General features: G+C 37.3%; 1 protein-coding gene across 1 annotated transcript in view; it reads left to right on the forward strand.

Moving 5' to 3' along the window:
* The window catches only part of GALNT2 (polypeptide N-acetylgalactosaminyltransferase 2), a 265,587-nt gene that overhangs the window by 163,032 nt on the left and 80,234 nt on the right, over positions 1 to 22,321 (forward strand). Inside the window, exon 3 of the mRNA XM_044002872.1 lies at positions 8,964 to 9,117. Within this exon, the coding sequence (XP_043858807.1) occupies positions 8,964 to 9,117 (154 nt within the window). The remainder of the gene's footprint in view (positions 1 to 8,963; positions 9,118 to 22,321) is intronic.

Genomic DNA, 22,321 nt, shown 5'->3' on the forward strand with positions numbered 1-22,321 from the left:
TCTGAATTACCTATAAATTCTCCTGCCAAGTTTTCCACTTAGGATCTTAATTGGGGTTTGAGTTCTCTATCAGCATTTTTGGGGGTGGGGTTCTATCTTCTCTTCCTTGATTTCTGGGGTAGTTCTGTAGACTTTGTGTTTTCAAGATTTAATATAATATCTCTGGAGTCCAAATAAAGAAGAAGAAACACCACTGATAGCCGTTGGACAATTTGGGCTTTAGGGAAGCAAATGGGGGAAAGTCATGGAGTCAGAGGGGATATCGAGGATGCTTATATGACAAAGGGCTGGCAGAATAGTGTGGCATATCTTTGTATCATAAAAGCTTTGGATGTCACAGGACACCTATAAAGTCAAGCCAGCAAGGTCAAGTCAAACATTTAATAAGCATCTACTAAAGCAAAGATCTTACTTTTAGAGGCAGTGATTCTGTAAAAATCTCAAAGGACTTGGGCCCTGCATGAAATCCTTTCTTCAGAGAACAGCTGATGACTCTTCTGTCCTTCAGTAATGAAGTCTGGGAACCTGTCTGATGGAGTTATCTCATATAGCCTGTCTTCACATGGCTTGACAGCAGAGAGTTCATAGTTCATAGGGTCAGGATTGGGAGTATTCTGTGAGGTTGCCACCATCTTACTGGCAACACAAGGGTCTGGAGAACCCCACACTTCAGTTGAATCACTCATCCCTTCTAATACACTCCCAAGCACCTTATGAATCTCTTTTCCTCTCCCCCCATCCCATACACATATACACTAAAATTACATAGTTGCCTCCTTTCCTTCTGTATATTTGGAGGAAAAACCAGGACAATGATAGATGAGGTAGAGAGTTATAAATCCTGGCATGTGTCCCATGCTTGGTGTGAAATAGTTATAGGTTCTATCAGTGGAAATCAGTATAAGGTAGAGGAAGGAACATTGAACTGAAAGTCAAGAGATCCAGGTTCAAGTTTCAGGTCTGCCCTTTGTAAACCAGGTAACCTTGGACAAATCACTTTATCTATCTGGGCCTTGGTTTTCTTGTCTGTAAAAAGATGAAGTTAGATTAGGAGATCTCTAAGATTTCTTTCTAATTTTATTTTGTTTTTGTTTTGTTTTGTTTTGCGGGGCAATGAGGGTTAAGGGACTTGCCCAGGGTCACAAAGCTAGTAAGTGTCAAGTGTCTGAGGTCGGATTTGAACTCAGGTCCTCCTGAATCCAGGGCCAGTGCTTTATCCACTGCACCACCTAGCTGCCCCCCCTTTTTTTCTAATTTTAAAATCCTATGATCTTCTGAACCCTGCTTTTGCTATTCATGTACCTGTTATATAAGTTAAATTATAATGTTAATACAGTAGCAATTAGCTAATGTTTAGGCCAAGTTCCCAAAATTAATTTTAAGCAGAAAGACAAGTGAGGCATAGCTATAGTCCAGATTTACTGAAACCTGCTCATTTGAACTCTTTAGTAGGAGCTATCTATATGGATTTTTGACTGAAATGTAGGCAAACATCCCGTTTTATATTATGCTGTGACAAGGTAATGTAAGTACAACAAAGAGTTGAAGGTTTGTACATTGTCTGGTACAGATGTGTGGTTTTCCTAAATGTCCCTTTCCTATGGTATTTAGATGGAAAGGATGGGTTTTAAATGGGTAATTTGCATCCAGCAGCCTACTGATACTCCTCTAATATGCATTACTCTGAGAGAGAAAAATGTCAACACCTTTGTTACTGAACCAGCTAGATATTTGTCTGAAAAATGAAGTCTTTCTGTATCCATAGAATTCATTGGTTTTGAGAGCCTATTTCCCATCTGAGAAGACAGCCCTCTGTGACCCCCCAGCTTCATTTCCACAGCAACCAATTGTAACATGACAGGAGTTCACAACCTCAGAAAGCAATAGCCGCAGAAGTGGATGAGCTTTAAATAAAAATAATATATTATTTACTCTATGACCTTAAGTCTTTTTTTTCCCAATATACCATATCTTTTTCTTTCTCTGTGACTTGTGGGGAAATACCTGGAAATATAAGAAATTCATGTTGGCTCTGTATGTACCTACATTTGTGTGTCGCCTTAGACAAGTTACTTCTCTGAACCTCTGTTTATTTATCTGTAAAATAAAGGAATTAGATTAGATGAGCAGTTCTCAAACTTTTTGGTCCCTTGACTCCTTTAGACTCTTAAAATATGGTGAACCCCAAAGAGCTTCTTCTTTTTTTTAAAAATGTAGGTTCTGTCTATTGATATTTACTGGATTAGAAATTAAAAGTGATAAATTTTAAAATACTTATTGATCCATTAAAAATCCATTACAAGTTTAAAAACATAACAGTTTTTAAATGAAAAGTAACAATATTTTCCAGAACAAAAAAAATAGTGAGAACGGCACTATTTTACTTACTTTTGCCAATCTCTTTAGTGTCTGGCTTAATGGAAGACAGCTGGATACTTATATCTGCTTCTGCATTCAGTCTGTTATAATATGTTGCTTTGGTTGGAGCATATAAAGAATATATGAGGTACTATTTCTTTTGTTTTTGGTGCTGTTGTTTTTTCTATTTTGAGGTTTTTCATAATTGCTCTGATTTTTCTCTTATAACATGACTAATGCAGAAATAGGATTAATGTTATTGTGTGTGTGTATGTATATGTATATATATAAAACCTATATCAGATTACCTGCTGTCTAGGGGAGGGGAGAGGGAAGGGAGGAGAGGGAGGGAGAAAAATCTGAAATTGGAAAGCTTGTATAAACAAAAGTTGAGAACTATCTTTACATGTAATGGGAAAAAAATAAAATACTTTATTAATTTAAAAAAAGAATATATGAGGAAGTATATGACTTCACACAGACATGTTGGAAAAGGAAAGTGTATTTTAATAGGCAAACAACATCTTAGCATTATTCTAAAAAGAGTTCTGGCGTCACTGACTCCTTGAAAAGGTCTCAGGGACCTTTCAGATGTCCACAGACCACATTTTGAGAATTATGTATTATATGATCTCAAAGCTCCAATCTTCTAACTCTGAAATATTGATGTGTGTGTGCAAATACACATATATTACATGTGTATATACATGAACACATACCTTTTTCATTGTTGTTGTTGAGTTGTTTCAGTTAAATCCAATTCTCTGTAACCCCTATTTGGGGTTTTCCTACCATTTCTTTCTCCAGCTCATTTTACAGATGAGGAAACTGAGGCAAACTGAGGAAATTGAAGCAAAAAAACCCCACAAAAAACCCCAAACCTTTGCCCAGGGTCATACAGCTAGTAAGTGTCTAAGGCAAGATGTAAACTCATGTCTTCCTGACTCCAAACCAGACACTCTGTCCACCGTACCATCTAGCTGCCCTCCTTTTTCATAGGCAGCCTTTATTTGGAATGTTTAAAAGAAAGAAAGAAGCATGGAAGATTTGTTTTCATAAATCAAATTTGCCCTATGCAGGTTTCATTAGCTCTTTTTTAATATTGAACCAAGATTTTTTTTAAAAGTTACTAACAAATTGTAAAGACTAAATTTAAAATACTTTAAAGGGTGCATTTCCAGCATGACCAACCACCAGTATTTATTGAGTATTTAGTACATGGGAGCTCATGTTGTGTTAATGGGCTGTCACAATTAGAAGAAAATATAGTACTTAATGTAAACATATGCATAACATGAGCTTCCTTTAAAATCTAAATTCTGGCTCATGTCAACAGTAGCCAACTGTTCTTACAACTTAGCTCTAGAGAGGTGACCTTAAAACAATCCAAAATTCATAGCATCCTTCTGGATAATTTGGTGTTATTAAATAGATGTAATTGGTATTTAATTGTATGAGTCTTACCTTTTTGTTCTTTGAAAGTCAACATAAGACAGATAATGTGAAATTTAGTTAGCTACTGCTGATATTAGCCAGAATATTGACTTTCATTCTATATAAAGCAGGTATATAAACACAGTGTAGACCCTAGAACATTATACATATGATAGTACAACTGTTTTGGCAACAGTGGGATAGATAAGATGATAAATTAGAGGGATAGTACTAAAAATAATATATTTGAGGTCAATCCCTGCTAAACTGGGAAAAGCTTAGTAGAAGAAGGGTTTGGGTTTTTTTTGGTGGTTGTTTTTTTGTTTTGTCTTGTTTTTAAGATTTAAGGTGATAGAAGGGACATACTTTAGAAATGTGGGATAGCTCATAACAAGCTCTTGCAGTGAGAATGTATCCCTTGGATGTAAAAGAACTTTTCACAGTGTGGGCCTGCCCTAAGTGAAATTGCTATGTTTTTCTTCAACAAACATTTATTTAGTTCTTATTGTGAGTATTAGACTGTACTAAATGCTAGGGGATATACAATGATATATAAAGATAAATGAGATATGGTCCCTGTGCTAAGGAGTTACAGTCCAGACTTTAGTGCTTGTATATCTTCCCTTCTAATTTTCCTTTTTCCCCTCTCTTCTACCTCATTCTCTTCTTTTTCAGTCCAGATATCTCATAGCTTTACGGCTTCCTCCGTATCCCTCCCAATAATCCTATCTTCTGGACTGACTTCTCCACACACACCCATTCTTTTGCTCCTTCTCTTCTCCTTACTCTTACCTATTCTATGTTCCCTTTGATCAGGCCCTGGATATGTGACAGGTAGCTAATTGTATTAAGACTAGAGGATTAATGTGAGAGAGCCAGACCTATCCCTGGCTTTCTCCTTTCTTCTAAAGTAACATTTTAACCCATGACCTGCTGTGGACTTCAATAACTTTTTTTCAGCATCATTCAGTTTTCCAAGTCCAATTTTTGTAAAAACAAAAGGTGAGGCAGAGGAAATTAGACAAACAATTTATGAACACCCTACTACAACAGTGCGGTAGTGCGTATAAACTGATGGTAATAATTTCTATACTGGAGTAGGGGAAGAGATCCCAGATCAGATAAAATTTTATGGTGTTTCTCAAATCATAGAGGTACATTACCTCCTGCTCTGGAATGATATAACTGACCTCACAGTATAACAAGGAGGAGAGAAGCCTCAGTGTGTCTAATGAATCTCATCAATTCCATTTCCTATGCAATCAGCTATGATGGAATTCAATGAGACTCCTTATTGGGCAGCCAGGTTGCATAGTGGATGGAGAGCTTCCTGGAGTCAGGAAGATGTGAGTTCAAATTCTACATCAGGAACATCTGTGTGATTCTGGACAACTTCAGTTTCTTCTTCTATAAAATGAGGATAATAATATCCATCTACCTCCTAGAGTTATGATGATGATCAAAATGAGATTATAATTGTGAAGTGCTTAGCACAGTGAATGGTAAATAGTAAATGCTGTATTAATGTTAGCTGTTATCATTATCACCATTCATCAAGCCCAGGGAAGGTGTAAGGGCTAAAATTCTAGCTATACTATCTAAAATCTAATGAGTGGTTGCCAATAAATTATAAGCTTTAGCAAGAGTATTTAAGTGTTTAAGTATTTATTAAAGAGCATTAGGATCAGAGAGAAAGGTAAAAATATAACTATTTCTAAGGGACCCTATCATTCAACCCACCATGGCGAGGTCAGGAACCAAAAAGAGACAGAGCCCCTCTGGCAGCGTCCACTTCCTACTTCATGTCCTCCTCCCAGAAATGGGAGGCCCCTCAAGTTGATTGGCTGGTAGCCTTGATAGACAGTACCCACGAGCAAATGTCAGGCTAAGGACCTTGACCACATGGCTTGCCCTCAGAGGCCTTCTCCTCATGGCAGAGCTTTTCTACAGTAAATCTCCAGCAGGTGGTGTCATTACAATCATTACAAAGGTTAATAATAAAAATTGACTTTGTGTTTAAGGTTTGCCAAGTGCTTTATATACAGAGTCTCATTTAATCCTCATAGCTCTGGGAGGTAAGTGCCATAGATATGATAATCCCCATTTTATAGCTGAGGAAAGTGGAGGTTAATTGGTTTGCCCAGAGATCTGCAGCTATTTGTAGCTGAAGCCAGATTCTAACACATCTTCCTGTCTCCATAGCCAAGCCTCTATCCTCCGTGCCACATAGGCAATTATAAGAAATATCTTCCTGAATGTTTTCTCAGTGTGGTATGATTTGAGCACCACAATGTTCTCTGAGTATTTATTTCTATGTTAAAATAATTACTTTCAAACTCTGATAATTTTCTCATTCAATCGAATAATGCTTTTTGCTTCTCTTTTTTTCCCCCCAAAACTATACCTTTCATGATTTAAAATTATCCAGCATTTTTATAATCCTTAAAAATGTGGTATGGAACCAATAACATTAGTGTTCTTTTTAGAATAGGGAGAGGAACTATCAGTCAATGAACACTTATTAAGCATATTCTATGTCCTAGGCTCAGTGCTAAGCCCTAGAGATGGAAAGAAAGGTAAAATCTAGCCCTTTAGAAGCTCACAGACTAATAGAAGAGTGGTCTTATTCAATTGTATGCAAACTAATTATATACAGGATAGATTACATAAAATCAATGGAGGAGATATATGAACAATCAACATTTTTATAAGTTTTATTGATATCTTTTGCTTTTTTATGTCATCATAGTTTTCCATAGTATCTCTCTTCTTTCCCTTTCCCAGTGAGCTATTCCATAAATCATATGACAAAATGTATTCTTAGAAACAAAAAAGGAAAGGAAAAGAGGAGGGCAAATTATCTCAACCAATCAATGCATTGCAAAAAGCCAGAAAACATGTGCAGTGTTTTCTGTGGAGCTCTCACCTCCCCAAAGGGGTGCTTGGGGAACATGCTCTCATACCTCTTCATTCAAGTCATGCTTGTTCTTTATAATTTTTCTACATTCATTTTTGATTGTGTATATGTGGTTGTTCTTTCTACTTACATTGTTGTCGTTGTACATATTGTTTTCTTGGCTTGCTTACTTCACTCTGCATCAGTTCATGTAGATTTTTCCATGCTTTTCTATAGTTATCGTATCCATCATTTTTTATAGCACAGTAATGCGCCATTACATTCATATACCACAGTTTATTTAGCCATTCCTTAGTTAATAAGCATCTACTTTGTTTCCATTTCTTTGTATATCACAAAAAGTGCTGCTATTAATATTTTGGTGTATATAGGAACTTTCTCCTTATCAGTGACTTCCTTAAACATTTTTTAAAAGTTCATTAAATATTTCTCAAATGAAATTTTTAAAACTCTAATATTCACATTTATTTTCATATTCACAATTATATATATGAAATCATTCAAAACATTTCTACATTAGCCATGTTGTGAAAGAAACATACTCTCTCTCTCTCTCACCCCTACACACACAAAACAAGAAAAATAAAGTGGAAAAAGTATGTTTCAATCAGAACTCAGAGTTCATCACTCAGGATGTGGATAGCATTTTTCATTGTGGCTCCTTTGGAATTGTCTTGGATCATTATCTTGATCAGAATAGCTAAGTCTTTCACACTTGATTATCCTTACAACATTGTTGTTGGTCTGTACAATGTTTTCCTGATTCTGCGTACTTCACTTTGAATCAGTTCATATGAGACTCTATCATTGGCTTCTTTGGAGTATAAGTCCACTAATGAAGTCTCTGTTTCAAAGATTATGGACATTTTAATCACTTTATTTGCATAATTCCAAATTTCTTTCCAAAATGATTAATCCCTTCTACAGCTCTACTGAGAATGTATAAAATACCTGTCATCCCACAACCCTTCCAGCATTGTCAATAAACATTTATTATCTGCCTACTGTGTGTCAGGCATCGCGCTAAGCACTAGAGATAGAGAGCCATTGGACAGTACCTGCTCTCAAGGAGTTCACAGTCTAATAGAGAGAAAACATGCAAACAGCTATGTATAAACAAGATATATTTTGGATAAATTAGAAATAATAAACAGAGGGAAGCCATTAGAATTAAGGAAGATGGGGAAAAGTTTCCTGTAGAAGGTGAGATTTTAGCTGGGACTTGAAGGAAGCCAGGGAGCATAGATGAGGGGATAGTATTCCAGGTGTGAGGTACAGCCAGTGAACACATTTATAACCATGAGAAAGTGTAAGTTATTAAGACTGCATAGGTGGGATTGTGGGAGCAGGTTATGAAAGACTTTCGATGCCAAACAGGATTTTGTATTTGGTCTTGGAGGTGATAGGGAGCCTAGAGTTTATTATTTAGGGGGCTGAAATGGTCAGACCTTCACTTGAAGAAGATCCCTTTGATACCTGAGTGGAGAATGGATTGGAGAGGGAGAGAAGGCCAACCAGCCGACTGTTACAATAGTAGGTGATGAGGGCCTGCATCAGGACTGGATCTGTAATTTCACTGGAATGGAGAACTACCTCTACCAATGCAGATTGTCATCTTCCCTGGAAATTATAGTCTTGGGAGCTGCTCAGAGCAATGCTCTTAAATTGAGAGCATTGTGAGGTTAAGTAACTTGCTTGGGGTTACATTGATAGACTTGAAACCGGGTCTGCCCGTTATGAAAATGGCTCTTTTTCTACTGTGCCATGCTGTGCCCCCTAAACTGTCCTTTTTTATGGGGCAGAAATAGCAAGATATCATGTAGACCTTAAGTCTAGTAATATAGTTTTAGTTTAGAAATTGTTGCTATTCAATTTTCCCCCAAGATACACATCTATGCAGTCTTGCACTGATGGATATGTGCTTCTACTGGGATGTTTTCTGTTTATATATATGTGTGTGTATATATGTATATGTATATATGTATATATATGCATGTGTATGTGTATGTATATATGCGTATATATGTATATGTGTGTATGTGTATATGCATATATACATACATAAAAGTATATAAAAATATTCTACTCTGAAAGTATATATTATGTATGTTTTTAATATTCTATTCTGAAAGTATGGCAGTAATAAGAAATCCTGGATGTGATTCCTTAGGTTAAAACATTGCTTTTGTAAGCTGTTTTGAGAAGCTTTATTTAACCTTTGCTTTCTCCCCATTCCTTGCTCTGCTATCTGTAGGGAAGGTTCGGTGGCAAGACTTCAATCAGGAAGCTTATGTTGGAGTCACTATGGTACGATCTGGTCAAGACCCATATGCCCGTAACAAATTCAACCAAGTGGAAAGTGACAAGTTGCGAATGGATAGAAACATACCTGACACCAGACATGATCAGTGAGTATTGAGCTCAATGTCAAAGTTAGACTTTCTTATTTCCAAAGGATGTGCCCATTGCTTCCTTGTGCAGTTCTCGATACTATGGTTCTTGGATATTTTTGCAAGCACTCCCCTACCTGGGAAGGTGAATGTTTGTTCCATATTTCATTAGCTGGGAAGGATTCTGAGACATGGGGCTTGGAGCCCTCCTTTTGCATGGGAGTAATTGAAATTTGGTTTTAGTCCTTTAAATTTTGTGTATCTCATACATGAGTGGCCAGATTGAAACCTAGATTTCTAAAGAGGCAATAGAAATTCATAGTCTGTTAATCTGTAGTTTTGCAAAGATTTTAAAACACATTCTCAAGCAAATCAAGACTCCCCCTTTGCCAGCAACCTCATATTAGGAAGAAACTGAATTCTTATTTCTTAAGTTAGAGAGGCACTATGATGTAAGGTCAAGGGTTTTGGAATTAAGAGACAAATGAATTCAAATCTTGCCTCTGACACTTGCTAGTTGTGTGGCTCTGGACAAATCACTTAACTTTGCTCAGCCTCAGTTACCTGATCTATAAAATGGGGATGATACAATCCAGTACTTAAATCCCAGGGTGATTGTAACAGTTAAATGAAATAACATATGTGGAGGGCTTTACAAATTTTAGCTCTATAAATGTTAGTTATTGTCATTGTAAGTTTGCAGTCAGTTAGAATTAGAAGTGTTCCGTGTTCATAATGCTGTAAATGATTCTTTCCTCTTGTTTCCTTTTTGATTCTATGAAGACTTTTGGTCTAAGGGTGCAGGGTTTGAGGCTTCCTCAGGTAACTTATATCCAAGTTAAGCTTGGGTCCTTGGGTATGTTGAAGTGGATTTCAACATTGTTAAACAGGTAAAGAATTTTAATTCCTGGTTGTATTTAGACGTTCACTCCATCCTATTCCCTTAAACTCTGGTTGGTGGTTTTTGCCCAAAGAAGTCCTTGATTTAAAGTATGAAAGGGGTGTCCTCAGTGACTAATTCTGACTTCAGATTGAGGGATGAGGACTGTTGCTTTTTAAGGGATTAGATTAGGGGTTAGATAGGAGTTCTTTCTATTATAGAAACTGCTTCTGTAGCCTTCTCTGTGAACTAGGAAATTCTTGGTTCCAAGGTGACTGGACTAGCTCTTGGTTTCATGAGGTATTTTGATTTGGGGAACGCACTTTACTTCTCCCTGTTGTTTCAGTGATGGCAGGTAAGAAAATCAAGATGAATCGACCTATGGTTATGTCATCAGTTAATGTACACCTGAGTTGTTTTCATTTTGTAAACAGTCTTTATTGAGAATATAATCATCACTATTCTCTTTTTTTCAATAATAAACATTTTTATTTGTAGTTTTGAGTTCCAAATTTTATCTCTCCTTCCCTCCCTCCTCTCCTCCCCCGTTCCTGAGGCGGTAAGCAAGCCTATGTGGGTTATGCATGTGTAGTTATGTAAAACATTACCATATTAGTCATTTTGTACAAGAAAACTTGAATAAAAATGAAAGAAAGTGAAAAATACCATGCTTCCATCTATGTTCAATCAACATCAGTTCTTTTTTTGGAGTTGGATAGTATGCTTCATCATGAGTCCTTTGGGATTGTTTTAGATCATTGTATTGCTGAGAATAGTCAAATCATTCTTAGTTCTTCATCAAACAATATTGCTGTCTCTGTGTACAACATTCTCTTGGTTCTGCTCCATTCACTATATATCAGTTCGTACAAGTCTTTCCAGGTCTTTCTGAAATCATCCTGCTTGTCATTTCTTACAGCACAATAATATTCCATCACCATCATATACCACAGCTTGTTTAGCTATTCTCCAATTGATGGACATTCCTTTGATTTCCAATTCTTAGTCACAGCAAAAAGAGCTGCTATAAATATTTTTATACAGATAGGTCCTTTTCTCTTTTTTTTGGGATGTCTTAGAGATATAAATCTAGCAGTGGTATTGCTGGATCAAAGGGTATGTACAGTTCTATAGCCTTTTGGGCACAGTTCTAAATTGTTCTCCAAAATGGTTGGTTCTTTTCACAACTCCACCAACAGTGAATTAGCACCCCAGTTTTCCAACATCCAGTATTTTCCTTTTTTTGTCATATATTCCATTCTGATAGGTGTGAGGTGATACTTCAGAGTTTTTTAATTTGCATTCCTCTGATCAATAGTGATCGAGAGCATTTTTTCATATGATTATAGATTTCTTTGATTTCTTTGTCTGAAAACTGCCTGCTCATATCCTTTGCCCATTTATCAATTGGGGAATGACTTTTTTTTTTTGCGCCACCTAGCTGCTCCGAGTGACTTATATTTTTATAAATTTGACTCAGTTCTCTATATAATTGAGAAATGAGGCCTTTGTCAGAGATACTTGCTTCAAAAGTTCTTTCCCTGTTTTCTGCTTCCCTTATAATCTTGATTACATTAGTTTTGTTTGCATCACCATTCTCTTACTATCCTTTTATTGTGAGAATAACTAAGATAATATGTCTAAAGTTCTTTGCAGACATTAAAACACTATTCAAATGTTATTATTGTATGCATTTTAGTATTATTGTAGTATTAGTAGTATTGTAGTATTGTATTATTTAGTATTATTGTATGCATTGTAGGCATATGGAAAATATCTAAGATATCAGATAGTCCAGCCCCCTCATTTTATAGATGAGGAAAAGAAAATCCAGACAGATTGATTAGTTGACTTGCCTTCTTTCTCTGCTAAAAGTGCTGAAATATCCAGTAGGCACAATTAACATGTGTCTGTGAGGACCTCAACACCTAGCAGGTCAGAAGTCAAGTTTACCTCAGTCCTTTGCAGGGTTGCTCAGACACTAGGAAAGTGGTGGTGAGAGGAAGAGTTAAAGGAGTGTGTTAGTGCCCCGGGGGTGGGAGGGGAATTTGTCTATTACTGTTTATTAACACAATATAGATTCCAGTTACCTCTGAGCAGTGAGGTGATGCAGTAGATAGAGTGCTGGGCCTCGAGTCAGCAAGAGTCATCTTCCTGAGTTCAAAAATCTGGCCTTAGACGCTTACTAGCAGTGTGACCCTGGTCAGGTCATTTAATCCTATGTGCCTCAGTTTCCTCATCTGTAAAATGAATGGAGAAGAAATGGCAAACCACTTCAGTATCTTTGCCAAGAAAACCCCAAATGGGGTTGTGAAGAGTCAGGCATGACTGAAAAACTCTAAGATGACTTCTTTAGGATTCCATTTATTTCTCTCTCCATCTAGACTTCACAGAATGGTAGAATGGAAAGAACCCTAGCCTTGGAGTCAGAGGACCAGGTTGTAAATCCTGATTCTGCTACTTACCTACCTTTGTGATTGTGGACAAAGCTATAACACCAATCTGTCTGAGTCTTTTCCCCATCTATGAAATGAAGGGGCTGAACTAGACATCTTAGATATTTTCTATATGCCTAGAATCCTGTGATTGAAATGTATAGAATAACAGCAATAGCTAGCATTTATCTAGTGTTTTAATCTTTGCAAAGATTAGTTGTTCTGATGTATATCTTGCCACTGGACCCAGATGGCTCTGGAAGGAGAGAGTGAAGCTGGTGACCTTGCACAACCCTTCCTCACTTAAATCCAATTTTCTGCAAGTCATGAAATCACCTTGATGTGTCATGGTCCTCTTTGAGAATGAAGGACAAACAACAACAACAATTTTGGCAAAGCATTTTAGAAATGATATCTTATTTATCCTCACAACAATCTTGGAAAGTAAGTGCTATTGTTATGCCCATTTTATAGATAAGGAAACTGAGGCAGCCAGCATTTAAGTGACTTGCCCAAAGTCACTAAGCTATGCAGTTTCTGAGGCTAGATTTGAAATCGGATCTTCCTGATTCCATGTCTAGCTTTCTACCCCCTGTGTCACTGAGATGCCTCTTATATAATAAAATATTAGGGGCAGTGTGCTATAGCAAATAGAAAGCCAGCCTTAGAGTTAGGAAGAACTGCTTTCAAATCTTGCCTGTGGCACATGCTATCTATATGGCCCTGAAATATCTCAGCTCTCCTGACCAGAATTTGCTGAGTATTAGCGGCTCTTCACTGGTAATGGGGAACAAAAAGTATATGTGTGTCTCACTGTGTAGGTCTGTGTTTTATTAGCTTTAAGCTAAATGGTACGAGTGCATGTGTATAACCTGTTGGGAGAGATAGCATGCATTTCGTAGGACTCCTTTATCCAGACTGGTGAATTGTCTCAGTTTAGTATTCGGAATCATGAATTATTTTTGAGACAGACTCATCCATTAACTAGACCCATTCCTACAGTTACCAGCAAACCACTAGGGTACCCCTAAAGTGTTCTGACTTATTAAACAGAACCTTTACATCCCGAAAAAATCAATGCAGTTCCTAAAAGTGCAGCATGCAGTCAGGAGAATAGTAGCTAAGGCTTGCACAGAGGCTCTGGCTTTAAAAATACTAATGATATTGATTAATGATTGACTGATAATTAAATATGGGGTTTAAATCCCATCAAGATTAAAAATTGGTGTCTAGGGGGCAGCTAGGTGGCACAGTGGATAAAGCACCGGCCCTGGATTCAGGAGTACCTGAGTTCAAATCTGGCCTCAGACACTTGACACTTACTAGCTGTGTGACCCTGGGCAAGTCACTTAACCACCATTGCCTTGCAAAAAACAACCCCCCCAAAAAAAATTGGTGTCTGAGGGCTAAGATTCCCCATGGTTTTTGACCATGCTTTCCTCTAGCTTTCAGTCAGCAAGTGAGAAGAATGTACCATTTCAATTCAGCTCGACTCACTAATACTAAAATAACATAATTATAATAGCTAGAATTGATGTAGCGCTTGGGATGTGCCAGATACTATGCTAAGCACTTTACATATGTTATCACATTTGACCCTCACAATAACCCTGGGAGGTAGGTGCTCTGATCATCTCCATTTTACAATTGAGGAAACTGAGGCAGGTAGCGGTTAAGTGACTTGCCCAGGGGTGAACAACTAGTAAATGTGTGAGGCCAGATTTGAATTCAGGTCTTCCTGACTTCAGGCCCATTGTACTATCCCCAGTACTACCTACTTGCTTAAATAAGTTTTTGACACAACACAGTTGGGGACTCTTTGCTTTTAAGTTTCTAGACTCTTGTTCAAATTCCTGAGTGCCTCAGGTTGGTTGTTTTTTAATTCCTTTTTATCCTCAATGTTTTTGAAATACTTAGCTCTTTCCCTTCGACAGAGTTTGAGTATTACAGTCACCATCACATCAGAGTGAATTTTAAAAGGTTTTAAATTTTCCTTCCAGATATTGTGGCATGCTCATTTGCAAGTGTTGAGGGAGAAACTTGGCTGTCGCCCATGTTTATTTGATTAGGTAGGCTTTCTTTCCACCATAAAGCAAAATGAAGTGATCTTAATTAAACCCAATTAACAAGCCACAGACAGTGAATTTGAGACAAATGATGTGAAAGGCAAGTTTCCCCCTCTTAGTGAAGGGCCAACTTACCTGTTTGAATTTTCTTCTACAAGTCCCAGGAGGAAGTCTAACTCAGCTGCTGCTGTTAGTCTTTGACCTGCCTTTAGAAAAATCGTTTCTGTGCCTTACCCTGCCCTTAGTGTTGGCTCAATCATGACTTTGTAAGTTTAAATGATTGTCCAGGGAGATTCAGATCTCCACTTGTGGTAAGACAGGAAGTGTTAAGAGTTAGTCTGAGGAATTTAAGAAAGAGGAAGGGATTAATGCAGTAATTATATTAGAGGTGTGATTATGATGTTCTCCTTGTAGAAAGCAGATACTTCTATGGGTTGAACCCTCATTTTTATTCTTTGGTTTAAAAGTGAAAAAATAAGATATATGGGGAAAGACTGAGAATTGGGGTTATTTAGTGTGGAAATGAAAACAGCTTACTTGGAGACTTTATGTATAAGAAGGGATCCTGTGCTGCCACTTTGTTTCCACCAAGGATGGCTTAAAAAGAAATAAATTTAAAATGGAATCAGAAAACATCTGGGCTAGACATTAGGAAGAACTTCTAAAGCCAAATCTCAAGAGACCCTAGAACATGCTATTTAGAAACATTTCAGAAATACCTTTGAGATTTTTTAAGACTTCCCTGGAAATAGGGGAATGGGTTATCAGGCCATGGAGATTTATATTTTATCCAAGAAACACTAGGGAACCACTGAAGTTTTTTTTTTTTTCTTAGCAGAGGAGTGACATGCTCAAACCTACATTATAGGATCATTAATTTGGCAGCGTTATGTTTGAATTAAAAGAATTTAGTTATTTCTAGAGACCAGTCCTAGTGATGGCATTTTTGGATAGCATTCCTAACCCCAATTTATAATTATATGGGCATTTTCTTGCTTGCATTACCCATCTATTGCTTTCCTTGTGAATATATGCAATCTTAGGACCCAAGGGAATAGATCCTGAGGTAGCATTTTGGTATCATCCAAAAGATTATGTTTCATTTTCAGCAGGTATAGAGTAATCCATTTTAGTTAGTTTTTTTTTTTTGGTTGTTTGATGTGTAATGGGGCTTGTTTATGGTTGGTGAATATTCTGCAATGTGATAACCACCCAAGGCTGGCTGATGCATTGGAGAGAAGAGAGAGACTGGAATCAAGGAGACTGTTTGGTATATGCACTCTACCTCAAAAAGTATTTTGGTGGGGAGTGCCTTGGTTTATTTGGCTACTGTCAACAATAACAATAATAATATTTTATAGTGCTTTAGAAAAGTTTCCAAAGTGCATTCATCAAGTAGGCAGGGCAGGTATTAGAATCTCTGTTTTATAGACTTGGAAACTAAGATTAGAAGAGACTAGATGATTTTACCAATGTCACATAACCAATTAGTGGTGGTTCCAACTATTAAGTAAATAGATTGTCTGCTTATTTTTAGGTCAGTGGTTAAGATCTACTCTACTACCCTGCCTCAGAAGTTAGTGTTCTTTTCTTACCTGATGAAATTGATGTGCATGTCATGTTTTTTTGGTTTTCTTTATTCTTAAAGGTCATCATTCTTTTGGTCTTCTTAGATTCTGATGCTAGCCCTTAGTGCTATTTCTTTGGTTCTCAGATTTGGCTAGGTCTGGTGTGTTCTTATATAAATGTCATTCACCATGAGTATTTTGGTCACATAGTAGACCCACAATTCCAGATTGTTGGTTGGTCTGATTTATTGTATGAAGGTCCTAGAGTGTTTCTTATAAGATGAGTTCATTTTAGGATCAGAGATTTTGAGCTGGATGGGATCTTAGAAGTCACTTGATCCATCTTACTCCTATTACAGGTGAGCAAACTAAGGCCCAGAGGAATTAAGTGACTTGCCAGAGGTCAGTCAAGTAAGAATTGGCAGAACCAGGATTTAAACTGTTATTCCATGACTCAAAACCCATTATTCTTTCCAATTTAACTAAATCCTTTAGAAAAGTAACTGAGAAGATAATGTGTTTCTTCTCTCTCTCTCTCTCTCTCTCTCTCTCTCTCTCTCTCTCTCTCTCTCTCTCTCTCTTTTAGTGAGGCAGTTGGGGTTAAGTGACTTGCCCAGGGTCACACAGCTAGTAAGTGTTAAGTGTCTGAGGCCGGATTTGAACTCAGGTACTCCTGCCTCCAGGGCCGGTGCTCTATCCACTGCACCACCTAGCTGCCCTGAATGTGTTTCTCCTCAAAAAATAACAATAGTGGTGGAGTTTGCGGGTTGTTTTTTTTTCAGTATTCATCTCTTTCAAATTAATTAAATTACACTAATTTGCATAGAAGAGACTACATTTATAGCTATTTAAACTATGAATGCTGAAATAACTAGAACACAGTATTATTGCCACTAAAGTCATAGTGTTTAATTTCCATGTAGACCAATTAGTTTTGCTTTCTTTCATGGCCATAAGTAGTACCTATGACCCTAGTTGACATGTCTTACAAGAGAGAGCAAGAGAGAGATTATGGATAGATCAGTAAATCCTTCCCCACTGATGGTAAAAAAAAATATAAAATAACACTTCTAAACATATACCCTATTTGTAGTGTATGTGGTCAATATATAACTATGAAAATAGTGATTAATGGGGCTGCTAAGTGGCACACTGGGTGGGGCAGCTAGGTAGCAAAGTGGATAAAGCACTGGCCCTGGATTCAGGAAGACCTGAATTCAAATCCAGCCTTAGACACTTGATACTTAATAGCTGTGTGACCCTGGGCAAGTCACTTAACCCTCATTGCCCTGCAAAAAAAAAAAAGAAAGAAAGAAAGAAGGAAAGAAAAGAAAATAGTGATTAATGACCCTTCATCTTTTCTGCTGAATACCATGGAACCTCTTTATAGTTAGTTCAGAAACAGAACTAGCACTTGCCTAATTGGTTAGGTGTATTATTGTTATATTCCTACTATATCTTACATTTTGTGGCCATAAATTCATAGTCCTAGAATTTCAGAGCTACAAGGGACATCACTGATAGAGCAATTTGACAAACATTTATTGAATGCCCATGTGCATGTCATTGCTAGAGAGAAGATGTGTAGAAAAAGACTTTAACACAAGGTAGATAGTGTGATAAGTACTCAAAGAGAGGTTCAGAAAAAGTACTGTAAGAGTTAAGAAGACTTAGCTGGGCAAAGGATCAGGGAAATTTTCGTAGGAGAGGTGGCATTTAAAGGATTGGGTCAAAATTCTGGTAAATGGAAATTGAGGAATGGGAATTTGAGGGGAAGAACATTGTGAGATAAGGTAAGAAGTCAGGACAATGTAGTTCATATTTAGGAGAGGTTAGTAAACAGCTCAAGTTGACTAGAGAATAGTGAGCATAAAAGGAACCCAGCCAACTTGGCATCTGTTCAAGTGAATTAGATCATAGTGTCTTAAAACTTTGGGAACAGATCGTACCCACAGAAATGCCTTTAAGAAGTGCTGAGGTAGGGGCATCTAGGTGGCACAGTGGATAAAGTACGGACCCTGGATTCAGGAGGACCTGAGTTCAAATGCAGCCTCAGACACTTGACATTTACTAGCTGTGTGACCCTGGGCAAGTCACTTAACCCTCAATGCCCTGGGAAAAAAAGGTGTTGAGGTAAGGTGAAGAAAAAAGCTCTATATTGTAGGTCCTTTGGGGAGAACAGGACAGGTATGGTTTAAGTGGCTGAGCATTTTCTTCTTCTGTGTCTCTCCATTTTCCAGAATCTTGATTCCCTGAGTGTTTTTGTTGGAAACACTTTTGACAAAAAAGTTGAAGTATAGAGGAAATCATGGACAACTTGGAGCATTGATGAATTGTCACTCTACTCTGTCTACTGAAAGGAGCCTAAGATTATTTACTTGGAGGTTTTATTTACATAAATGAAATAAAAGAAACTTGGGGAGGAGCAAACTTACCTTATTACCTAGTTTTCTTCTTTTTCCAGCAAAACTTTTCATTTACATTATTAAATCTTTTAGAAAAATAATTGGGAAGGGAATGTATTTCTTCTCAAACATAAAAAAAAAATGTGGTGGAGTTGTAGGTTTTTTTCCTTTTTTCCATTCTTCATCTTTTGTAAATGAATTGCTTTGTTGGATACATTTTTTAAAATGTCTGAAACTGAAATATTACTCTCAAGACAATAACATTGCCTTAAATTTATCCCCTGTTAAAGAGATAAATCTTAGAACAAAACAATCTCTGTCCATGTCAATTAATTGGCTTCTACTGAAGGGATGACTTTTAAACCAAGAGTAGAAATTTTGCCTTTATACAGTTTTATTATTTTATTTTGCTTCGTCTTTAAAAGAATATATTTTGACCAACTTTTGAATGTGTCTTTTTAATTATAATCCAAACTGATCCAATATTCCCCCTCATCTGTCAAAGTAATTTTCTTAAAATGTAGTCAGGTACTCATTAATCTCCAGTGGTTCCCTATGACCTCTAGGATCATAAAACTTCCCTGTTTGGCATTTAAACTCCTTTACAACTTGTCTATTCCATGCCTTTCTTTCCCCCTCTATGCCTTCTTAAGTCTCATTACACTGGTCTGATTGCCCTTGTCCATGAAAGTCCCTTCTCCTGATCCTGTGCTTTGCATTATATGTTGTTCATATGGTGGGCAGCCAGGTGGCACAGTGGATAGAGTGCTAGACCTGGAGTTGGGAAGACATCTTCCTGAGTTCAAATCTGGTCTCAGACACTTACTAGCTCTGTGATCGTAGGCCTGTTTGCCTCAGTTTCTTTATCTGTAAAATGAGCTGGAGAAGGAAATGGCAAACAACTCCAGGATCTTGGCCACAAAAACCCCAAATGGGGTCACAGAAAGTCTGACATGACGGAAATGATTAAACAACAACATTTTGCCCTTTAGAATGTGAGCTCCTTAAAGGCAAGTATAGTTTTTGCCTTTCTTTTTCTCCCTAGTTCTTAGCACAGTGCCCAGTATTGACTGAGTATGAGGATCTAGGGATCAAAATCATGGTGGGGGAGGAGAGGGAGATTGGAAAAGAAAAGACAAAGAGAGACATAGACAAAAAGGGTGCTTGTTTTTTTTTTTTTAAATGACTAGGAATTTTTTTTTAAGGACATTTAAGTATTGGGCTAGTATTATTTACTTTAGATTGAATGTCATCATTGATGTAAATTGTTTTCAAAAGAATGACTGATCAGGATTAAGAGGATTGTTGGGGTTGAAATAATACAAACTTCTCATTGTAACCCAAGAAAAATAAATATCCTCGGAGCCAAGAAAAATTTTTCACTATAACCTCAGCCAGTCTTAAGTAATGGTTTGGTTATAGGTAAATACTACAGGATTTAATTTTTTATTTCTAGGAATGTGAAAGGCCTACGGAAAAAGATCTGTCTGTCTGTCTATCTGTCTGTCTGTCTGTCTATCTATCTATCTATCTATCTATCTATCTATCTATCTTGCGGGGCAGTGAGGGTTAAGTGACTTGCCCAGGGTCACACAGCTAATAAATGTCAAGTGTCTGAGGTCAGATTTGAACTCAGGTCCTCCTGAATCCAGGGCCGGTGCTTTATCTACTTCGCCACCTAACTGCCCCCTCCACAATCCTTCATAACTGTCCGTTGACTTTATATCTGTTGGCTGAGATGGGCAAGGAGAAAATGGAGCAATAAAGTGAGAAGAAAGTTGAAATGATTTGCTTTAATTAATTTAAATGCTGTCTTTGACTTCATCAAAGAGCCATGAAGCTTTCAGAGTCTTAGTATTGTGTTGAGTTTATTAGATCTGTCTGACAAATGAGCTTTGCTCCTCCATTTTCTTGCCCCTACCAAACCATGCCTATGATAAGTAATAAGAATGGCATGTGATGGAAGTGGAACATGATTGTGGGATTCCCAGGTTATGAGAATAGTAGAGTATCTGCTGCTCTTCTCTTTGTCAGAAACAAATAATATGGAGTTTAGGGACTCTGTCATATTTATCTTTCTTCCCCACTACATGTTGCTGTTATTGTTGAGTCATTTCAGTTGTGCCCAACTCTGTGACCCTACGTAGGAGGCATTTAAAATTTAAATAAATGAATGAATTACATAAGAGTGAATATCTGTCTTTTTCCTAAGATCTAATCTTTAGTGATGTTGAGCAGGGGTGGGCTACCCCAGATAGCATTTGTGACCTAGGGGGCTACCATACATCCCAAGGGGACTTTGAGTCTACCTGTAATTGTTCACTTAAAACTTTTGCTCCTATCACCTTAATGAAATCTTGTAGGATATGACTAATCCTCAGACAAGCTTTCTTGAAAATCACTCTTTCATAGGTCACAACCCTCAGGTGCCACACCCAATGACATGTCACCATTGCATTTTGTCTCTTCTTACTAAAAGGAGATAGCTTATAGATGAGTGTTTGCCTTTAGGTCTGCACAGCTTATATAATTAACAGGTAGTCCTAATCAGTATCATTAGCAAATTTTTTATTCACATTGTACTTTAGCCTTGACTTTGGTTACTTTGAGGTGGCTGTTATCTGTGATATGGATTGCAACTTTTCCAAGACTTGCTTTCTCATGCAACTTTTGTCCATATTTTCCCATAAATTCTCCCAGGGACCCTACCAAACACAACAGACAAGAGGCCTTCCACTTTTACCACCTTGGGAGTACCGATATACCACTGGGCTTATCCCTCTGTTATTTTAGAGATGATTAAGAATAAAAGAGCCTGGAAAAGTCATTTTGCATTCTAAGCAAAGGTTGATAACTGCATCCCTTGTGTATTATTGTCTACCAGAGGCCATGAGCTTTCATTGTTACCCATTCAACTTGACATCATAAAATATAGTCCCACGTGCTATAGAAAGTGGAACTTGGGGGCATTCGAAATGTGCATAAAATGTTTGTATTTATTAATGACATATACCCTTTTTTACATATGTATGTGTATGGGGTTGGCTAGGTGGCACAGTGGATAAAGCACCGGCCCTGGATTCAGGAGTACCTGAGTTGAAATCTGGCCTCAGACACTTGACACTTAACAGCTGTGTGACCCTGGGCAAGTCACTTAACCCTATTGCCCCGCAAAAACAAACAAACAAACATATGTATGTGTATGTATAATATATGATATGGGTATATACATACATATATATTTACATAAATCCTAAAAAATACCTCTCATGCCTTCTTGTATATTTCATTATTGGTGCCCACTCCTAGTTCTGGCTCCATGTTCAAGGTCTCATAAATTTTAAATATAAGATTGGGTCCACTTCTAAACTAGTCTTTTCTCTTTGATCTATTGTATATACTGAAAATATATTTTTAAAAGTGACACAGATAGTCTAGGACAAAAGAAAAGACTCCCTTCTGCCTAAATATCTCTCCAAAGTCAAAACAATCTTCATCAAGCTGATTGGAACCTTCTTTGCAGTCAACTTATATTAAGTATATAGGTAATATCAGTGCATCAGCAGAGGAGTCCACAGGTTGAATGTTTACCATGGGCCAGGTATTGCTAATGTCCACTATCTTGTATCTAGAGAGCCCTTCTCACCAAAGAGCACAGAGAATGTTTATTGCTGTGAGGTAATTGACCTTTACAATATTCCCATAAAGCCATAGGGAAGTTGAGTCACAGGGGTTGAATAATTTGTCTAGAATCAGAGAACCATTTCAAAAAGGATTTGGTCTTGTGACTCTCTCTCTTCTACTTAAGTCATCATTTCCTCTGGAAGTTTTTCACTTTTTAAAGTTTAGTTGTTGATCTTGAGTTGTT

This window comes from Dromiciops gliroides, chromosome 4 (assembly GCF_019393635.1).
Source record: "Dromiciops gliroides isolate mDroGli1 chromosome 4, mDroGli1.pri, whole genome shotgun sequence".
NCBI classification, from domain to species: domain Eukaryota; kingdom Metazoa; phylum Chordata; class Mammalia; order Microbiotheria; family Microbiotheriidae; genus Dromiciops; species Dromiciops gliroides.